This window comes from Pangasianodon hypophthalmus, chromosome 14 (genome assembly GCF_027358585.1).
Source record: "Pangasianodon hypophthalmus isolate fPanHyp1 chromosome 14, fPanHyp1.pri, whole genome shotgun sequence".
NCBI lineage: Eukaryota > Metazoa > Chordata > Actinopteri > Siluriformes > Pangasiidae > Pangasianodon > Pangasianodon hypophthalmus.
Genome location: NC_069723.1, coordinates 7,100,322 through 7,122,940, shown reverse-complemented (window position 1 = coordinate 7,122,940; position 22,619 = coordinate 7,100,322). Strand labels below are relative to the sequence as shown.

Here is a 22,619-nt window from a genome sequence, read left to right as displayed (position 1 = left end):
TGATTCATATTTACCAGTCTAGGTGCCTTGAGAATTGCATTAATTTTGTCCTGGGATTTATGCATTCCCTCCTTATCAATTACATGTCCACAGTATTCTATGGAGTGTTTGGTCAAGACTGCTTCAAAATTTGCCAGGTGAGTCTCTTCATCACTGCCAGTGACTTTTTCAGTGACAATTATATTGTCCAACTAACACTGTGTGCCAGGGATACCCTGGCGCAATTCATCCAGAGCTCTCTGCAACATAGCAAGAGCTGAATTGAAAAACAAGCCTGTAATAGAGAAAGAGACCTTTATGACTATTTATGGTGAGAAAATATTTGAATGACTCTTCTATCACTGAGAGTGATGCAAAGATATCATGTATGCGAGGGAGTGGATATTGGTCTATATGTAGTAAAGGACATAGTGACATTAAAGTTGCCACAAACATGCCATTTTTCTTGACTACTAGCACCATGGGTGTTGCCTAGTCACATCAGTCTGCTTTAGAAAATATATTTTGATCCTCCAGAGGCTTGAGATCTGCGTCAACTTTAAGGTGAATAGAGTATGGCACAGATCGAGCCTGATGGAACTTTGGTTGGGCATTGTCCTCTATCAACATACAAGCCTTCATAGTCCCAATTCCCTCTGGGAACACCTGAGCAGAACATTCCACTAGCTGGGTCTGCTTCTGAGTGGGCCTCACACTTTATGGAAAGTCAGCTGTACTGCCATTATGGACTGCCAGTTGAGCTGAATGCTCATTAGCCACTCACATCCAAACAAAGGCAGTGTTGGTCTGCAGTGTTGGTCTGCAGTACATACATGGCAAGTGTTCTTCATTTGTGATCATATTTCATTTTCAGTTTTCCCACAGGTACAGATTTCTTTCCTGTGTATAGTTTTAGCATTACTGTGGTAGGTTTCAGTTTCATGTGTGAAAAGTTTTCTTCGTACATTTGGTAGGAGATGTTTGACAGTGATGACCATGTGTCCTACTCCATCTATAATTTTACTCCTTCAATTACAGATGTCACCCAGATTCTTTTGTGGTCTGTCTTTTTCAGAGAATGGAGCTCTAGATATGTCACCTCTGGTAATTATCATTACTATTAGTCATCTGAGCCTGCATCATTCATGTCATGCACCTTTTTCTCTTTCCTGGTTTCCACAAGTTTTCACTTTGCACATTTTCTGTAGGGGTTCCTTTCTGTTACACTGTTTGCATTCTTTGTCTTTGAACCACCATTTGGCAGGGTCATGTGGCTTCTTCCCATATCTAAAGTATGCCTGTGCTTTTCTGTTTCACAGTTCACGTGCCACTATACCGTGGTCTTCCTTTGCAATTCGAGAGTGTCTTTCATGGCTGTTTCCATAGAAATGGCTATCTCCAATGTGCAAGTTAATGTCAAGTATTTTTTTCTGTAAGCAGCCATTTCTGCATGCTTTCATTGTGCAGCCTGCACGCAAACCAATCTCTGAGGGCATTAGGCAACACCTTGCCAAACTGGCAATGCTCCGCAAGTCTGCAAAGACTTGGTTTTGCTTATGAAACAGAAAATATTCATTTTCACAGCAAATACCAGTTGCTTTGGATTTAAATGCCTTTGCATTATTTGAACAATTTCTTTGAATGTTTTCTCAGCAGTTTTTTGCTGGTGCTAATGCCCACTCTTCAACTGTCAAAGCATCCATTTGTCCTGCACACCCAAACATTTTTGTTTATTCCAATGACTTTTTAATTAGTTTCTAATAATTTACTCACCTTATTTTCCATGTCCTTTCTTCCAGTTTGCTTCTGCTAGCACCACTGTTAGCAAGAGGTGCAAGGCAGGGCACACGACTAAAATCTGTTTCAATACATGGTATATAGTCGTTTCAGTCAAGCTACTATTCTTGATAAGACAGGGTTCTGGTTACACTCACAGCCAATTCTGATGTGTTTTTACTTTTAACACTAACGGCAATAACACCCAAGAGATTAAGTTTGATGTGTATTTACTGCACTTTTGCAAGTTCAAGTTCAATTCTACACAATATCAGTGCACTAGTGTATAACACGTTCTGGTATAATTCTGCAGAGTTGTTCAACACAACGCAGTTCCTGCTTGAGTTACTATTTAACTTGCAGATTCTTAGACATGAGAGTTCTTTGACATACATAGACATCTTAGACATTTGTAGCTGTGTATATATGACAAAGCATAGAGTTTGAAGCCTTTCTTCAGCTTGCTAGAAGAGACTTTGCAAGTATTGTAACATATCTGAAGAATATCATTGACATTCATCTTCAGGAGCTCTTTTAGACACTGACTATAAAGCATCACCACTGTGAGTGTAATGAAAGAACTGGAAACGCAGGAACAGTATTGAAGAATGTGGTAGTGTGATGCGCCCCTAACCAAGGGTTTTTCTCTTTCCATTCTCTCCAGTGTGTAGTGATTCAGTTATGTGGGAGATTAGATGCTGATACAACCATTGCCATATCACACACCTGGGCTTGGACAGCCACAACATGCTCTCTACTGTTCTCCAGTGGCACAACTTTAGCAGTGGTGGACTGGGGTGATGTGTTGCTAATGCAGTCATCGCTAGTGCTCAAGGTAGCACTAGTATTCTATATTTTTTGTCACTTGAAAAATGGGTGAGTCAAAATAAATGGTGTCATAAGTTGTTTAACACATCTAGATGTAAATATCAGGAAATGAAAGCTGAAATTATGATCTATCATCTCATATTCATCTTTTGAGCTCAAACCCAAATGTCTTCAGTGTACAGCAAAAAAGAAAAGAATTGGCCTTGCCATTCCAATACTTTCAGAGGGGATTGTATATATGTTTTATAGTCTTTATTTAGTTCATGGCTATTTTATTGCAGAAGGAGCAGTTTTACAGGTATACCATAATAGCAGAAGTATAGCCAACTGTTTTCTTTTTGAGTGGTAGTCATCACCCCTCAGGTAAACATATATGGAAATCACAGAGTTTGCACAATTCTACCGTAATGAGAACATCGCCATCAAGCAATGCAATACATTTTGAGCAGTGCAGTAATACTGCCCTGTCTAAATGCATTTTTCACACTTTTACAGGTGACCTGATGAAATAATGATTATACTGTACATATAAAGTACAGGATGTAATATTGTAAATGTTATGTTATATAGCCTCTGGATATGCTACTTTGTGAATGTATGGAAATAAGCTAATAATTTTGGAGATTAGCTAGGTATTTAGGATTTTCACTGATCCATGCCTGTGGTTAAATAAAAATGTACGCAATATTACAACATATATATATATATATATATATATATATATATATACAGTCAGGTCTGGAAGTATTTGGACAATGATGGAGTTTTTGTGATTTTGCCTTTATACACCACCACAGGAATTATAGCCATTTTAAGCAAAGTACTTCTATTTTCAGGGGCTCAAAGGTATTTGGACAATTGACTGACAAGAAGTTAATTGACCAGGTGCAGTCCATTCCCTCGTTACTTCAAGACAAATTAAGCAGATAAAAGGTCTGGAGTTGATATCAGGTATTGAGTTGGCATTTGGCAGCTGTTCGACTGGAGCTACCAATATGAAGTCCAAGGAGATCTCAATGCAAGTGAAGGAGGCCATCAGTAGGCTTAAAAAACAACACAAATTTATAAGAGAGATAGCAAAAACCTCAGGTGTGGCCAAATCAACAGTTGGGTACATTCTTAAAAAGAAAGAAAGCACTGGTGAGCTCAACAACATCGAAAGGCCTGGAAGACCACGGAAGACAACTAAAGTGGATGATTGCAGAATCCTTTCCTTGGTGAAGAGAAACCCCTTCACAACACCAACAGAAGTCAAGAATACTCTGGATAAGGTAGGCGTATCATTGTCAAAATCTACAATCCAGAGACGCCTTCATGAATGTAAATACAGAGAGTTTACGACAAGGTGCAAACCACTGGTAGCATTCAAGAACAGGAAAGCCAGATTAGACTTTGCCAGAAAACATCTAAAAAAGCCTCCCATGTTCTGGAATAAGATTCTTTGGACTGATGAAACCAAGATTAACTTAACAAGATTAACTAGAATGATGGGAAGAGAAAAGTATGGCGAAAGAAAGGAACAGCTCATGATCCAAAGTATACCACATCACGTGTTAAACATGGTGGAGGCAGTGTTATGGCATGGGCATGTATGGCTGCCAATGGAACGGGCTCACTGGTGTTTATTGATGATGTGACTGCTGACAGAAGTAGCAAGATGAATTCTGAGGTGTACAGGGCTATACTCTCTGCTCACATTCAGCCAAATGCTACAAAACTGATAGGATGCCGCTTCACAGTGCAGGTGGATAATGACCCTAAACATACTGCGAAAGCAACTCAAGACTTTTTGAAGGCAAAGAAATCTCAATCCAATAGAGCATGCTTTTAACTTACTGAAGACAAGACTGAAGGCAGAAAGACCCACAAACAAGCAGCAACTGAAGGTGGCTGCAGTGAAGGCCTGACAAAGCATCTCCAGGGAGGAAACTCAGAATTTGAGTTTTGAGAACATGGGCTCCAGACTTAAAACCTCTCTAAAGCTGAAAGACTACACTTCGATCACATCTTGATTGTTTTATTTCAAATCCATTGTGGTGGTGTATAAAGGCAAAATCACAAAAACTCCATCATTGTCCAAATACTTCTGGACCTGACTGTGTATATATATGTGTATATATATATATATATACATATATATATATATATATATATATATATATATATATAATGTATGTATGTATACGAGATATTCATAACTCAGCACTTAGAAATATTTGAGGTAAACAAAAATTGGATGCCAAATATTGTTAGAGAGATAGATAACTAATAAAGACACTTTAAAATATTAGCCTATTAATAATATTGTTGATGAGTATATAAAATGTATATGTAACTTCAGTTTTCACTTTTAAATTGACCCAAAGACTTAGTCTAATCATCAATCATCTTTCATAAAGCTTTGATGCTGAAAGACAATTAAATAATGTTTTTAAACTTGTCAATTGTAAAACGTATGATTTCTTCATATAGGTACCACTATGCTTTAGACTGAGGTATTTGGAGACACTTCTGGAATTTCTCTTATTGGAGTTGGTTTGTTCTTCAGCAGAATTTGTTCTATGATATCACTGTCTGAAAATTGATGGAACTGCCAGATCACCCAGTGAAGTAATAATGGTAGTTGTTGCTTACTTCCCACCATTTTGTTGAAAAAATGTCAAGGAAATTTACCGAGTCAAGTGTTGGAACAATGACTCTCTCTTCTGTGCAGCTAAACTGAGTGTTGACATTAGAGGACTGCTCCACAGTATTAGCAATGTCACTGAGACAGTCTATTTTTGACAAAAGAGGTGTTTCACTATCTATCTATCTATCTATCTATCAGTTCCATGTAGGCTCCATTTTATTCCATAGTATGTACAGCAGGATTTTTCTCTTCATCTGGAAGGTTTGCAGTACAGGCTAGCTTTGAAGTCCAGACTGACAAAACCTGTGAAGATCTGTGGTGCATAGTTGTCACAAAAGGCACCAGCTGTTGCCATAACTTTCGAAATATCATGAGTGAAACTATGCAGTTTACTGCATTTGGACAGCAGTAGTTTCAGATCTGCTTTCTGGTGCTGTGGTGTGCGGCCAGGTAGAACAATGGCATTGACTTCAGCTGAGAATGAAATCTACAGCTGCTTTGGTGTATTTCAGTTTCAGTGAATTTAATGGGAGCCTATTCTTAGTTTTATCAACTCTTGCTTCCACACCAGTAAGTTTGTAATGCTTTATCAGAGCGATAAAGTTTGTCCTGATCCATTCCATATTCTAAAACATCTATGCATATAACCACTGTAGAAGAAATCAGTGTTTTGTTCTTTGAGCTCAGCCTAATTTCCTCTTCTTGGATTTTATAGTGGTTATAGACAGGTGCATAACACAGGGCGGTTTGGACAATATTGCTGTATCAAGCTCTGACGTATTAGAAATATTTAAATTGAATACATTATTAAATCATTATCTGTGTGATAAAAGCACACTTAACTAGGAAAGTAATAAGTTTTAAATTTTTTACTTTTACGTTTCTTTTACTTCACTTTTAGTGACTTTGTTTTATAAATAAAAACATTTTAATTAAAAAATAAAAACATTATTAATTAAAAAATAAAACATGTTTTATGTTAAAGAAAACATTTTATGTAAATAACATTTTCATGTCATATTTATGTTACCTTAAAATAGGGCTGTCAAAATAGTTCATAGGCAGAAAAAAAAACCCAAACAAAAAAAAGAATTTTTTGTATGTTTGTCTGGTTAGAGGTATACAGGTCAAGAGCTTCAGTTACATTTCACATCAAACATCGAAATAGGGGAAAAATGTGATCTCAGAGACTGTGGCATGTTTGTTGGTGACAGATGGGCTGGTCTGAGTATTTCAGAAACTACTGATCTCCTGGGATTTTGACACACAACAGTCTATAGAGTTTACACAGAATGGTGCAAAAAAACAAAACAAAAAACAAAAGAAAACAATAGACATCCAGTTACTGCCAGTTCTGTGGGCAGAAACACCTTGTTGATGAGAGAGAGGTCAGTGGAGAATGTCTAGACTGGTTCAAGCCAACAGGAAGGCTACAGTAACTGAATTAACTACTCTTTACAACTGTGGTGAGCAGGAATCGGATAGAACCTTGAGGCTGATGGGCTACAACAGCAGAAGGCCACATCAGGTTCCACTGCTGTTAGCCAAGAACAGGAATCTAAGGCTACAGTGGGAACAGACTCACTGAAACTGGACAGTTGAAGATTGGAAAAATGTGGCTTGGTAGGCTTGTGCGATACTGATTTTTCCCTGATCATGATTTACCATTTAAAAAAAATCATGAGAAACAATTCAATTTTCCAGAACAGAAAAGCAGGAAAATTAGCATTTCCACTGTTTCAGAGAGAAGGGGAGGGTGTAATATTATTACCAGCTGTGTAGTCAGGAACTGCTTCCTGGGATTATAGATCCGACTCTTCTTCACATACATGTGCATTGCAAAGTTGGCATACCTATGCTGCAAATTTACTCAAAATTTCTGCTGTTTCTATTGGGAAAATGCACTGTCACAAATAGGCTACTGTGCTACATGAATGCACATGAATGCTCAAAACACCTGTGCAAATCTTTAAATATTTATATGTCACTTGGCTCATCTCATGTTTTATTGGGGAGAAAAAGAGTGCTCTTTTGGCTTATTTTTGCATGATAATGTGTACTAGTTTTCTTCTTCTTCTTCGTTTTCTTCTTGTTATTACTATTTTGCTAGCTGCATTTACAGTTAAAGAAAGCCAGACATTTGGTGTGCTGCTGCACCCCCTGCAGCCCTGCTTTCCATGTCCTTGATCATGGCAGTGTAATATTGTGTAGGGACAATAAAATTGTTAAATTCCACAAGCTAACTGCTTGGTCTGATAAATCTTGATTTGCTGTGACATGCAGATGGTAAGGTCAGAATTTGGCATTAACAGCATGAATCCATGGACCCAACCTGCCTTGTGTCAACAGTTTAGGCTGGTATGATGGTGTGGAGAGTGTTTTCTTGGTACACTTTGGGTCCCTTAATAAAAATTTGGCATCATTTGAATGCCACAGGCTATTTGAGTACTGTTGCTGACCATGTGCATCCCTTCATGGCCACAGTTTGCCCATCTTATAGTGACTACTTCTAGCAAGATACTGCACCATGTCCTAAAGCAAAAGTCATTTCAAACTGGTTCAATAAACATGACAATAAGTTCAGTGTACTTTAATAGCATCTTCAGTTACCAGACCTAAAACCAGTAGAGCACCTTTGGGATGTTGTAGAAGAGAAGATTCTCAGCATGAATATGCAGCTGAAAAATCTGCAGCCATTATGTGATTCAATCATGCCAACATGGAGCAGAATCTCAAAGAAATGTTTCCAATAGCTTGTGGAATCCCTGCCATGAAGAATTGAGCTTGTTCTGAAAGACCTACCAACCTTTACACTTTTTGTGCAGGAGCAGTGCATTTTCACATTCGAGTATGCTAGTAGGATTTATCACTCAAAAAAGGGAAAAAAGAGCAGTCTTTTTCTGCTTTAACACTCTACAAATAATGTTGTTGGTGATGAAAATTAGTGTAACAAAGGAGATATAGTAATAGTGAGAGAAATATTGATAGATTCATTTGCAGGAGTTTACTACGGGAAATAACCCACATTCCAAAGAGCTTAGTAAAAAACAGTTCCCGGTCAAACACAAGTGAAGCACCTAACAATAATATCCAAAAAATAATTCAAAGGCAAGTCAAGATCACTTAGCATAGTGCATTACATTGCCCCATCCCTTGGAATTGAGTAGCATGAAGATTCTAAACCAAGGTGCTCACTGACCTCTAATGGTGGTGGTGGCTCAGCTCTGGTTACTTGGTTCAGGGGAGATAGAAAGTAAAGTTTGAGTAGAGGGACATGGAAACTAGGAGTAATTTTGTACGTAGGTGGTAACTCTAGTTTATTAGAAACTGGATTTACTTGTCTGAGGATATGAAAGGGACCAGTAAAATGGGGACTTAATTTTCTAGACAGGAGTTTGAGTTTCAGATCCTTCGTGGATAGCCAGACCGTCTGCCCAGGTCATAGAGATGGACGTGTATGATGATTTGGGGTCTGCTTGGCATTTTTAATGGCAAATGGCACGTTGCATTCAAACATGGGCTGCCTCCCAAGTCTGTTCACTCCTCATCAAATCATTGACTGCTGTGACATCCAAGGCACGGATGATGCAGCAATAAAATTCTTAACAAAAGTGTTTACATTATTCATCATTCTTGGTGAAATTCAATATTTTAGTGAGTCAAATTATCAAATATTTCACTGCAGTATCTCATTGTCCATTGCAATGCAAACTGTTCTCAGTGAACAACGCAGCCTGTGTGATTTCACCACTAATAGAAATCTAGAGACACATGGCTTCTATGGCAGGTTCAAGTACAATGTGTTTTAATAGGAGCAAAGATTAAAATTATTTGGGCAACTTTTAATATGTTATTTTGAGTTCCTCCTGGAAGCCGCGCATCTTTAGGAGTGAATGCAGGGTTTTGCATAGAGAAAACATCTCAGAGATTTTTGGACAGTGCACATTTTGCTTGTCCCACCTGGACACACAGCTTCTCCATATGATGATTGGGAGATCTTTCAAAGGAACAGAACCTCATAACCAACTGCCAATCTCCCAAGGGCTCCTCTGTCCAAGGGAAGAGAGGAAACTGAAATCCTAACATACATTGGAGGGCTGTGAAGCCTGTGGAGGAGGTAATCAGAAAATTCTGTGCATACTCAGCCTAGGGGAGAAAGCAGCTCTGGATGTGTTGGTTGTTTGCACATAAGGCTATGAAGAACCTCCTGATCACTTGATTGAGTTGATGTCTGTCAATTGATATGGAGGTGGCAGCCTTAAGACAGAATGACAATAAAGTTTAGACATTTGCAAAAGGCATGCCCTCAAACTAATGGAAGTGAGGAGTTTTTGATGATGAAGAATGCACGCGCTGGTGAACCTTTGCATCTCCTTGGTGGTATGAGGCTAGGGCCAGGAAGTTACAGCTCCACACTTGGACTGGTTCATTTTCATCCCATGCTGGTCTAGCATGTAACCTAAGGTCTTCACAGATGGCTGGAGAAATTCATACTTTTCCATTTAACAAAGAACTTATTATCTAAGAGTTTCTTGAGAACTTGTCAAATGTGCTGAATATGTTCCATCTCTTATAAAGAAATTGTTAACATATCATTGATATATACACAATGAGAATTGTTTTCAAAAACTCTAAGAATTTCATTAATAAAGACTTGCAAAATTGAAGCAACATTTTCAAGCTCATATGGCATTACAAAATATTCATAATGTCCAGAGGCAGTCATGAGGCAGCCATGAGGAAGCTTTCCATTCATTGCCTTCTTTGATATGGATTAATTTGTATGCACTTCAAAGATCTAATTTGGTGAAAATCTTTGTTCCTCTTACCTGTTTGAGGGCAGAAGGGACAAGAGGCAGTGGGTATTGGTACTTAATCATGACAGCATTGCAGTCTTGGTAATCAATACAAGGTCAGAGCACACCATCTTTTTTCCCCCAAAGAACCCAGCGACTACATGGGACATAGACAGCCTAATATAGCCTTTGTTCAGGGCTTTTTCTCAGGCATGGAATGTGGATATGCACAGCTTCTTGGGGGTGAGGAGCCAGACAGGAGGTCAATGGCTCAATCCCAGGGACGGTGAGGTGGAGGCTTGTAGCTTTGTCTTTGCTAAATACTTCGGACACCTCTGGATACGGTTCTGGAAGCTGGATGTTTTATGCGGTATCTGGAGTTTTCCACCTGGGTAGAGTGAAACTGTAAAGAGAGTTGTAAAAACAATGAGTTGTGATCTCACTTTCCTTCCATGAGATTGTCAGGTTATGGGTAGCCAACCACAGTGTTTCAAGAACAACTGGATTCTGGGAGGGACCTTGTGATCAGGAAGGAAAGGGTCTTTGTCTGTAGAGTGCCTCTGTGTTTGTAGAGAGGAATGGTGCATTGGATGATTTTTCCCCTTCCTAGCAAGAAGCCATCCAGGGAAGTGACACTATGTGAGCCTTTAAGGGAGATAAGTGGAATCCAAAAAGGTAATCCAAGGCACACTTCCAATTTAGATAGTCTAAAAGGACATCACTAGGTGGTGCCACAATGACAGAAGATAAATTAATATAAACTGAAACATGCATACAAAAAGTACAAAATATTGTACATATTCAGTACTATGCATTGGAAAAGAGAATGAATGATTTCAGAGAAAGGGACTAAACTCAATTTCTTCATTTAAACCAGTAAAGTCCATTGCCTTCATCTGATATATGTAAAATGTTTCCCTTTGTAATAATAATTTCAAGTGATCTCCACCTTATATGTTTTTACCTATTGTTTCTAATGCTTCCACTAGGAGGCTGTCTGGGTTGCTTTATGTGCTACCTGAAAATGTCTTGCCATAGGGTAGTCCACATTCTGTTTTCTGATGGCATTTTTGTGTTCTGAGACCCTATTCTTCTAGTGGCTCTTGGATCTACCATCTTTTTCTGATATCCCCTACCTGTGAAACACTCTGTTAATACATTGGCCTGTACTTTAAATTCACTGTCTGTATCAGAAATGTGGCTAAGGTGTTGAAATTTTCCAAAAGGGATATTGTCCTTTAGCCATGTTGGATCAGCTCTTAGTATGGTGTTTCTATCTGTTGGCTTTCTACATACAGTAGAATGCAGACAACCTCCCTCTCCCTTTGAAATCATCAAGTCTAAAAAACTAATTTTTTCTTAGTGAATAATCAATACTTAATTTAACATTTCTATTATTGTTGTTAATGTGTTCAAAAAAAGAAGCAATTCATCCTTAGTGCCTCTCCAAGAACATAAGATGTTGTCTATGTACCGCCCCCAGCCTAAAATTTTACTGGTATAGACAGATTGATAATCATTCTCTCATAAACCAAATAAATTACCATAATTTGGTACATAGCATGCTCTCATTGCTGTGCCATGTATTTGCATGTAAAGTTGATCCTGAAAAAGAAACATGTTGATTTATGATGTCCTTTCTGTTAACTGAAGAATGAATTCCGCAGGAGGATAAGCTTCCAGTGGTTTACTGTTCAAAAAATGTTGAAGAGCCTGTAGTCCTTGTTGATGATTGATGTTTGTGTACAAGAACCCCACATCAAAGGTAATAAGTATAAGTGGAATGTTTAACATTTTTGCTATGGTTTCATGAAGTTGCCAGCAGCTCCTGAGTCAACAAGTTCTGGAAAATAGTTAGAATATGAGCACCAGGATAGTTTCACGGGTAAGAGAATTCTCTTATCTATTGAATGAGATATGACTTTTCTCACTTGTGTTTGGTGATGGTTTTGGGGCTTTAGGGTTTAGGTGGCTCAGATGTGACTCAGAAGTTATTTCCACAGCATAAGCAAAGCCCACTTTGTTTAGGGCATTACTTCTCTTCCGAAGTCAGGTTAGTACAGGCTACTTCCATGGGCTTTGGGTATATTGGGGCTAGGCAGAGGACATGATTACCTAGATTGGCCTAGATTGTCAGGGTTGGATGGCAAGCTGAATAAGCTGGGAGAGCATTGTTGTGACATGGTAGATCTGTTTGTAGCATCTCAGTGAGGACTTGAAAGAAAACCACTTTTAGTGCCAGATTGTTCCATACACTTTTGGCTACTAGGATGCGAAAAGCAAGAGCATAATCAATGGCAGACTGTTTATCTTGTTTAATCAAGTCTCTCTCCAGCATCTTTTCCTGATTCAGGGTGATGACGTACCTCCCAGAATTACCTCTCAAACTTGGCGAATGTTGAAATTTCACATGATTGAAAGTAGTGGTGGCCGAGGTGAATGTTCTTCTGGTACGTAACGCAAGGAACTGACAAACCTTATCAACTTCCCTGGGGAAAGCAGATGCTGTGGTAGCAAACACATTGCCACGCTGCATGAGAAAACGTTTGCATATTCCAGCTGAACCATTGTATTTCTCAGGTTGTACATGACAAGGCCAGGAGTAACTTCCAGGCTGACAATGGAAGTGGCCTTCTGTAGCATGTAAAATGCAGGAAAATAGTGAAGATCCATGTGCAGGAGTATGTTAATGGACACAATCCAGATTCCAAAGAGGTTAGTCAAAAAACAGTTCCAGGTCATACACAAGTGAAGCACCAAATAATAATATCCAAAGGGTAATTTTATATCCAAAGGCTACTTTTTATTTTTTAGGATTGCCCTCTGGTGGTGTGGTGGAAAATTGTCTGTGAATTGTAGCAGCAGTAACAATTCCCAACTAAACAGCTGATCGTCATTCTCTCCCCATCAATCATCAATCTCAACGATGCCACAGCCATCCAAGACCAGAGGCCAAGGGAGAAAAATTGGCTGTGCTTTTTGGATGGGAGGGATGGCATACTCTTGCCCCTGTTACTAGCCAGTTGTGGGTGTCTGTGAGTCCAGGAATGCAGAAGAGGGTAGGTAGCACTTTCCTCTTAGTGTGTTACACTGCCCTGTGACCATAGCGTCACATGTCTCAGAGGAAGCATGTACTAGGAAGCATGTACCCTCATGTGATAAGGGAGAGCTGGATATTGGGTGGAAATTGACCATGACCGAATTAGAAAAAAAGCTCTAAAATTCTGATGCCACTGAAAGACACACTGATTGTCTAAAAGTAACTACTATTTATTGATTTACATTTAATTTGTATTTAATTTAATATGTAGTGTAAAAAATAATACATATGACCAGTAACAGTGACAACACATGCAACCCAGAGACACAGTGGACTCAAGGTGAGTGTCAAGCAGCAGAGGCAGGCACAGATTACACAGGACAGGTAGCAAAAAAAAAAATAAATTGTGTGTCAAAAAATAGCATCAAAAAACATGCAAGGGTCAGCCAAACAGTAATCAGAATCAGAAACCAAAGGACAAGAGCAGAGATTCGAATACCAGAATATAAATATCACTAAACAAGGCTTAGCATGTCAGGAACAAAGAACACTGAATGATACATTACACTGAGGGTATGTTTGGTGTCTGCTTATATAGTGGTGAGTGGTGATTGAGTCCAGGTGTGTGTAATCAGAAATCAGGTGACTGTGAACATGATAGTGAGTGTGTGTGTGGGGAGCTGGAGTCTAAGGCAGCCATGTTTATAATTTGTGATGTATGTTGGGAAATGGAGTTCAAGGCTGCCATGTTATGTAGGAAGTAGAGCCGCCTGAGAGTTGGAGACCCTTGCTGATTCTGGCTTATACATGACAGAACCCCCTCCCAAAGAGCTCGCTTTGGGAGCAGGCTGTCTTTTGGGCCAACATCGAGATCTGGGAGCTCGGTGCTCGGGATGATGGGCATAAAATTCATTGCAAAGGAGGCGATCCAGAACATCTGTACCTTTCTGCAGCCTTGATTGACATCTCGAGTTGACAGCCACACATGATCTCTAGGTTCATAGATTGGGGTTTCTTACCTACGGACGTCTCCGAACTCCTTGTATGTCTGAGCTGCTTGTTTGAGTCTTTGGAGAGTGTTTTCCCAGACCTGTTCACTTTGAACGTTGAAATCATTCATCTACAGCTGGTGTTCTGGTTGTATTCCACGGGTACAGAGGAGGTTGGTAACCAAGTACACACTGGAATGGGGTTAGCTGGGTGGCAGAATGGTGCAGGGAGTTTTGGGTATATTCAGACCAAGTATACACTGGAATGGGGATAGCTGAGTGGCAGAGTGGTGCAGGGAGTTTTGGGCACATTCAGCCCAACTGAAACCAAGAACAGTCCTCCTGGTTAGCATCACAAAATATCCTGCTGATTTCTTGGTTGGCCTCTTTCACCTGACAATTGGATTGTGGGTGGTATCCTGAGGTGATACTATGACTCCTAATTTTTCCATGAAACTGGACCAAGCTAGCTAACTATGACTTCCAGAATACCGAAGTATCTGAACATGTGCTTGAAAAGTGTTTCTGCCATTGTGAAGGCTGAAGGCTGTTTTTGTAGTGGAATTAGGTGTAGGGATTTGGAGAAGCAGTCAATGATGACCTTTATAACTGTGTTTCCTTGGAAAATAGGTTAATCACATGGTGAGACCATGGCCATTGGGGAACAGGCAGAGGAATCAATTTAATGTCTGGCACGGTCCTGGGCACTTTGGCTTGAAAATGATGAGGCGAACCTGTTTATGTCGGTGTGCACACTTGGCCACCAGTACTTATTTTGGAGGAGCTGACAGGTTTTGTGAACCTAGGGATGTTCGGTGGCAAGGGTGTGAACCCATGTGATCACTTTGTCTCGCAAAATGTTGGGCATATATGTTCTCCCTGTGGGACAGGATTCCGGTACAGGATGCTCTTGTGACTGGGTTATCTCTCTGTCAATATCCCAAGAAATAGCTCCCACAATGCAAGACTGAGGGAGAATGAATTCATTGTTCAGAGCCCATCTGGCTTGGTGTGAATTGACTTTTAGCAGTCTTAATGTATATGAGATTTTTGTGATCCATATAGACAATAAGGCTCCATAAAGATCCATAAATAATAAATAAAGAGTTCAGCTCCCTTTAGCTAGTGACGCCACTCCTCTAGTGTCAGTTTAACTGATAATAGCTCTTGATTTCCAATGTCATAATTTCTCTCTGCTGATGATAATTTGAGGGAAAATCTGACAGGGTGAAGTTTGGGCTTGTTGCTTAATTGCCGGGACAGCACCACTCCTTCTCCAATTTCTGAGGCATCTAACTCTACAATGAACTGTCTAGAGGGGTCAGGGTGTTTAAAGATGGGTGCAGTGGTAAATGCCTCCTTGAGGTGAGAGAAGGATTGATCTGCAGCTGGCCACTTTAATTGGTCTGCTTTTTGATTAGGGAAGTGAGCAGTGCAGCGATGTGGCTGATGTTGCAAATTAACCTTCTTAAAAGTTGGCAAATCTTTGGAAGTCTTTCATGGTGACAGGTTTGGGCCAATCTTGGACTGCAGTTACCTTATTCATCTCCATGAAAACTCCCTCTTCGCATATAATGTAACCCAGGAAGGAGATATCTTATATGTAGGAGATATCTTTTTATGTAGAGCTGGTTCCATAGAAGCTCTTTTAGCACTTGCTTGACATGGTTAGTGAGTTTCTAGGATGGGGAATAGATAAGAATGCTGTCTATTTAGGTGATTACAAACTTGCTCAGCACATCTCAAAGGATGTCATTAATAAAACACTGGAAAACTGAAGGTATGCAAGAGAGGCCATATGGCTTGATGCAATATTCAGAGTGGCCAGAACTGGTGCTAAAGACTGTTTTCCATTCGTCCCTCTCTTGGTTTGGTGAATATACAGGCCTCTCAGAATTGTTCTAGGGCTGATGGAACCAGAGGAAGGGGATAATGATTCTTTATGGTCACTTGGTTTAATTCTCTATAGTCAAAATACAGTATGGTCATAGTCTACCACCTTTTTTCTTAACAAAAAAGAATGCTGCTGATGTGGGCAATGTGGAGAGTCAAATGTATCCCTGTTTAAGTGCTTCCTCAATGTATGCTTCCATGGCTTGTTCTTCAGTGGATGTTAGTGGGTAGATGCGGTTGTGCGGTGCCTGCCATAAGCTCTATGGTGCAGTCATAAGGGCGATAAGGACATAAGCCGCTGGCCTTGACTTTACTGGACACATCCTGAACTTCTTGTAACAGGCAGCAATCTCCACCTGTGCTGATGTTTATGGGCTCTCTATGGAGGTAGATATGGCCAGAAGCTGTGGGGTTCTGAGACATTTGGCATGATGGTGGGGGGACCAGCAAATGATTTCCTTCTCTGGGTTGTGAACATGCATCCAGGGGAAGTCTTGGATGATGGGGAACTTCGTGGTTCAGGATTCAGGATTAATGAATCAGAATCACACTTTTTTTTTTTCATTTTCCAGCTTGATAAACTCTTAGCTCAGGGATATCAAGGTGAGAGGTGATAAAATACAACAAGTTTACTACAGGAGGAGGAGAATAACACTAAATTTGGTAATATTAAGTAAGATAAAATGTCATTCCCCCCTCTTACTAGCATCATATTTTCACAGTAAGAAAGGGCAATGTTATTAATATATCAAGATAGGTTGAAAATAGACTATGCCTTAAAAGATTAAAATAACAAATTTCCATCCAGTACATGAGCTTGTCACACTTATCAATGTAATAGTACAGGCCCTGTGGTGACTTTACTTATATTTCATCATCCCCCTGAAATTAATTCCTGGCTATGCTTGCCCCATGGATCCTTAACATCTTTTTGAAATACCAGTAGCTAGTCTTAATAAATTGCACCTATTGTTAGTCATAGGTAATTCGGTAATGCATATTGACTTATTTAATTGACTTTGACAAAGCAGGTCTAAAACAGATCCCCTCCAGCGATAAAAATGAATGACCAGAGGCACCCAGGTTAACAGTACCCAGGGCCAGACTGGGACAAAAATTCTTGCTGGGACTCTCAAACCCACTCAGGCCCCCATACACCCACCTCAAACTAGTTACTGACTATCAATGTTGGCTACTGATAGAGATTTATTAGCAACAATCTTGAAAAGTATCCACTGATTTTTCAGAACAAATTGTAACGAAAATATGTTCAGATGTTTATCTTAATACTGTCAGTTATGCAGACAGATGCAGTTTTCATTGATAAATAGTGATATTGAGTTTAATACAGTTTAAATAGATAATGTGTTTGCAGATCAGACTGATCTGCATTGGAATTTACCTTAAAAAATGTGTGTTATTTTTCTGCATTCTGAGGCTTTCACTTGGAGGGCTTTTCTTTTTCATGCTCTTTCCCGTTCTGCTCCACATGACTGCTTCTTGTCCATTCTTCAGTGCATCTGCATTACTTACTGTTTCATGTTGCTTTATTTAGAAAATCCATATGGAGAGGACCAATAGATTTATTGTTCAATCACATTTGACTATATGGACAAAATCTAATTTAAGGAACTGCAGGATTTGCCAGCCACTTGGCTGCATCACAGGCAAAGAAAAAACAAAAAAAACAAACAAATGAGTGGGGCAAATAAGGCACAAAATGGGCCAGATCACAGGGATTTCTTCTAAAACTCCCGATGGCCTATCCGGGCCTGCCGATACCTATGTACCTCAGTAAAGAGGTACTTTATTAGAACCTTGCACTCTACACAGAAGACCTTGAATTATTTTAAAATGTGTCCACAACAAGACATTATAGTTTTGTTTTAATTTTAAGGTTTTTTCAAGCACCTCTGGATTACTGCATTACTACTGTACATCTCTAAGCAACAATTAAAGCAGAATACAAAATACAAACAGCAATACATCTACTGTATAAGCACTTGGTAAAACAAAGTTTTAAAAGTTAGGACTTTACATTCAGAACCATTAAACCTTAACAGGTCATAAACACTCCTTACTATTCATAATCATTTTACTACAGTTATTGTTGTTAACAGCATAGCAGCTAAAATATGATGCTCTAAACCCATTTACTGTACCTATCCAAAATGGTTAAATGAGGATTCCATAATGCTTAAATCACATTTAAATTTATGTCCATATGTATTACAGTGCATTTTTAAACAGTGGCTGTCTGTCCATTTGTAGTGTCAGTGTGTTCTGATGGACTGCAATTACAGTTTGGTTAATAATGACAGTTAGAAGTTAAAAAAGCTTTCCAAAGCATATGGCAGAAAGTGCAAGGTCTACACCTCAGAATCACTTGAAAAGGGTGATACTCTAAGTATTCAGTCTACAATGGATATGTGAAGACAAGTATCAAATATGACTGTCTTGTTAATAAACAGTTTAATTAACTTTCCATTAGCTTACCATTAGCTGCTATTATTTCCCCTTATCAATGATGTACAAGATTGCTTATAAAATAATTAATGAATATTGAATATTGTTTATACAACCATTATTATATTGGCTTTTTAACTTTAAATGTTTAGGTCCCACATTAGCTGGAGTTTCAAGGAAGGACTATTTCCTTGTTTTCTTAAGGCGTGTGGTTTCACACTGGACATGGGTGTGGGTTACACTGAAGTGATTACCAAGTTGTCTTTCAAAAAACTGCAGGCATTCATAAAACAGGTTAAGCTTATAGTCAGTGCAGAAAAGTGTCATAATCTTAAAGACCCTCAATAAGAAATGTTTTTAGCTGAATTTGGCAAAAAGAATTTTGCAAAAAAATCAAAAGGGCTTGTACAATAGAATTTGGATAACATCAGGTAAAGAGTTTCCTAATGACCTTGTGCAGTAAAGTTTGCTTTTAATATTGCAGAAGATATACAGGAAGATTTTTTTAATGGCTTACATACAGCAAGTGATTTTTTATTTTATTAAAGAGGAATCATACAATTTTTCATGGCATTTACCACAATGTATTGTGCTTTGAGGTTGATAGGGATGAAAGACCCCAGCCTGATTACAGCACCATTAGAGCTTCTTTGGATTACCATTTGCTGAATTTGAGGATAACTGTATCATGTGGGTTTGGTATATAACATCCAACACCTGAAACAAGTATAGTTAGATTATTATATGTTTATATATAACATATATACATTTTGTATTTGCCAGTAAAGAATCTCAATATATGTTATAATACTGAATCAGTACTGACCCACATCAGGCCTTATTATGGTTCCATTCTGCAGTTTGACAAGAAGCTCCCAGTATGTATGTTCAGCATTGTTCCCTGCCACTCCGTTCACACTTACAAGGAATGGACCATAGTTTGGATCCTCTTCAATGGTGAATCTATGCAGAAATTCAATACTGAATTCAAGTAAAGCAAATAAACTTTATTTATCCCCCAGCAATTGGTTGCTGGGCATACTGACCATCAAAACAGCATATAAACTGCTTTAAAACTACTACTACCACTACTTGTAGTACTCTTAATAATGTTACTTATTTCCTCCAAAGGACACTTTATGAAAGAGCAATACAAATTACTCTGACAGGAATTCTGACACGATACAATACATGATTAGATGATAAATCAATACACAATGTCCAATTTATAACATCAACAAACACTAGATCTGTATCTCTGATATCTGATATGTCTGATCTCAATAGTACTATAGTTGATAATTAATAATTATTGATTAAATATTTAACTAGGTGGCCTACACTTACTTAAAATCATTATTTGCACTTTGGATCTTCCTCATAGCACCAAGTAAGATCCCTCTGTATGCAATCTCAGTGTTAAAGGTCAAATTCCGCTGGATGGCGAGTGAGTTGTATATAAGTAATGAAATAGGATAGGGCTTCTGGATCTCTGCAAGCAGGAACATGAAAATCACACATTATATATTTGACTTTATTCTGCTTCAAGAAAACAAGGAATTTAGAAAAAATAATTCTCTGTAAATCCAAATTTGCATGCAGGTACTGTGATGTATCACAGTCTGGGATATATAGTAAACTGCAAGTGCAAAACACATTAATAAATCCAAAATACAAGAGCAAAACCAAAAACATAACAGTGAATCAGAAAATGCAACAGCAAAACCAAAAATACCACAACAAATTCAGAAACATAACAGCCTATCATAAACACAACAACAAAACAAAAAAACATCAATATTAATTTGACAATTTAACAGCAATGAGCATGTGATCAATAAGGACGTACCCATTCCATTTTGAGCTAATGTCAATGTCTTTTCCTATTTTGTGCTTTTGGTTTTGCTGTTGTGTATGTCTATGTGTTCAAGTCGTTCCAGTTCAATGCATGATACATGTTAAAATCTGCATATATTTCTACAGATTAATCAGTTGCACATAAGCTACCATACACAAGACATTTTGTCATCAAAGATGCGTGCATTCTCACCTGAAGTAAAGACCAAGGGAGCCAAATGGTATGTGACCATAAACACAGACAGGAGAACTGCAACTTTGAAGGCCATCTTGCTTCTTCTTTGCCCTGAAGCTGTGTGTGTGTGTGTGTGTGTGTGTGTGTGTGTGTGCTCTTGTCTGACTGTATTATATGCTGTACTTTTATATACCACTGCATAATCCTGCCCACTTTTTGTGCTTATCAGGACCAAACCAGATTAATAAAATGTATAAATATTTATTTATATTTTATTAGTGCTCAGATAGCCATTACAAAATACAGATTAATCTATGTGATTTGATCTTGTCTTGATTGTGTTTGTTTTCATTAACAAAACAAAACTGCTCAAAATTAATGCTTATCTCAGTTAAGGCATTTCACTGCAGTATCTTATTCATTAGCAACCTTGATAACCTACTTTACCAAGCTAACTGAATATATGCATTGTTCTTTCAGAACACAGTGTTTTATCAAGCGCACATTAATGATTTGTGGGAATGGAACAATGCCTTTCCTTACAACACACTTACCAGCTATGCAGTTATGCTGGTCAAATATTTACATTTCACATGAAACTTGCAAACATACAACTACTGTAAATAATGTTCTATTTCACCCCTCCTGACAACCAGGGCCAGTGAAAATTACCTGGACACCTTCTTGTGTGTGTGTGAGGGCGTGTGTGTGCACATGAATGAATGCCAGGGCCTTCTGACAATGTGAAGGAGTGACTGTATGATGTTTTTGATATAAACACAATTGTCATACAGCTATTGTTTCTCTTTCTTATGCTCATCTCCTATACATACTTCTCTTTCTTTTTCTTGCTCAATCAGGCAGCAGGTATACACGTACAGCTTGACGGAGAGAGAGAACAGATCATTAGGTATTACCCTACAGTGGTTTAAAAGGGTATACATTGTGAGTGAGTTCAAATAGGGACTCTGTCATAGCAGGTCTAGCTATGAAACCATAACTAAAAGGGAGAGATAGAAGGTAATACAAGGATGAGGGAATCCTATCACAAGGAAAACCAATTACAGATTTTCAGTCTGTTATCTGTTAACTGCAATGAGCATGATCAATATTTTGGACTAGTTTAGTTGATTAAAAAAAAAAAGGTTAACAAACTATTCACTGATGACTTTGTGAAGTTTGTATGCTACTCTGGTGTGTGGCATCCTGATATGCAGCTACCTACAGTAAGAACAAAGACATGGATATTTGCACTTGGTTTAAAACACTGAAAGCAGGCCCTCATTGAGAAGATGCAGGTAAGAGAGAAGAGAGCAATGGCTGTAGTCCTGAAAATGTCAACAGCACAATAGTCACTATTGCTAGTACTAGTAGCACTAGAATATCTTAAGCACCAGATAACCTTGGTGGTGAGATGCCTAACCAAGTGATATTAAAAAAAAAAAATCCATCTCGCCTTTTCTCGGGTAAAAAAAAAATTATTGTATTCAAGCAAAGGCGGGCTCAAATTTTCGGTTCAAGCAGACGCTGCACTGTGTTACCCTTGACAGAAATTTTGCTCTCCTTCCTCAACTGAAGATATAAGTTTTACTGTGTAAGTGTAAAAGATATTCCATTAAGGAGATTTCTTGTAATGGAAAACTGTCACCTCCTTCTCTTTTAATCAAGGTAAGCTACTCAAATGAGCCTTAGACTTTGCCTAGAGTCTTGTGAATTGGATTTGTAAATTAGTTGGTGAGATGTATATTGTTTCAGGCTCATCTGAGTTTACGGCTTGCCTTTAATAACTGAAATGAAGGCGTTTCCAGAGTATTAATATAGTATAGGATAGTAAATTGTCAGTATAGACTAGTTAATTGCTGATAGTCATTAACTAGTCATTTAAACTCATTGGGCTGGTTGTTCAATTGGGATGTGCAAGGCATGACCATATAAAATATTAAAAGATTAATATAAAAATTTTATATTTAGTAGAAATATTTTCTACAAATCCCATCATTTTCTTTATTAACATTTTCTGTTGGGCTTATAGGCCTAAATAACTTAAATCTCTATTACATAACTTGTGGTTTGTGAAATCTAAATATCAAACTGATATGCTGTTATTACAGTGTACTTTGCCCTATGTGCCCATCCCACTTCTGCTCCCAAATCTTGCATTACATAATGTTGGGATTTTGTACTTCAGGTG

At 38.4% G+C, this 22,619-nt stretch overlaps 1 protein-coding gene across 1 annotated transcript; it reads right to left on the bottom strand.

The window, feature by feature from the left end:
* Positions 1 to 17,569: 17,569 nt before the first annotated feature.
* LOC113533004 (transcobalamin-1) lies at positions 17,570 to 20,601 on the bottom strand. Its single transcript, XM_026924783.3, has 4 exons — positions 20,447 to 20,601; positions 19,744 to 19,888; positions 19,223 to 19,359; positions 17,570 to 19,113 (listed from the first exon to the last, which is right to left on the bottom strand). The coding sequence occupies exons 1-4, from the start codon at positions 20,520 to 20,522 to the stop codon at positions 19,052 to 19,054; spliced, it is 420 nt and encodes a 139-aa protein (XP_026780584.1). The 5' UTR covers positions 20,523 to 20,601; the 3' UTR covers positions 17,570 to 19,051.
* Between the last annotated feature and the right edge of the window lie 2,018 nt (positions 20,602 to 22,619).

Coding starts and splice junctions, on each gene's coding strand:
- LOC113533004 (XM_026924783.3), bottom strand. CDS start 20,522: ATGGCCTTCAAAGTTGCAGTTCTCCTGTCTGTGTTTATGGTCACATAC. Junction 19,889..20,446: donor TCCCTTGGTCTTTACTTCAG/GTGAGAATGCAC, acceptor TCCTGCTTGCAG/AGATCCAGAAGCCCTATCCT. Junction 19,114..19,222: donor CATAATAAGGCCTGATGTGG/GTCAGTACTGAT, acceptor TACTTGTTTCAG/GTGTTGGATGTTATATACCA.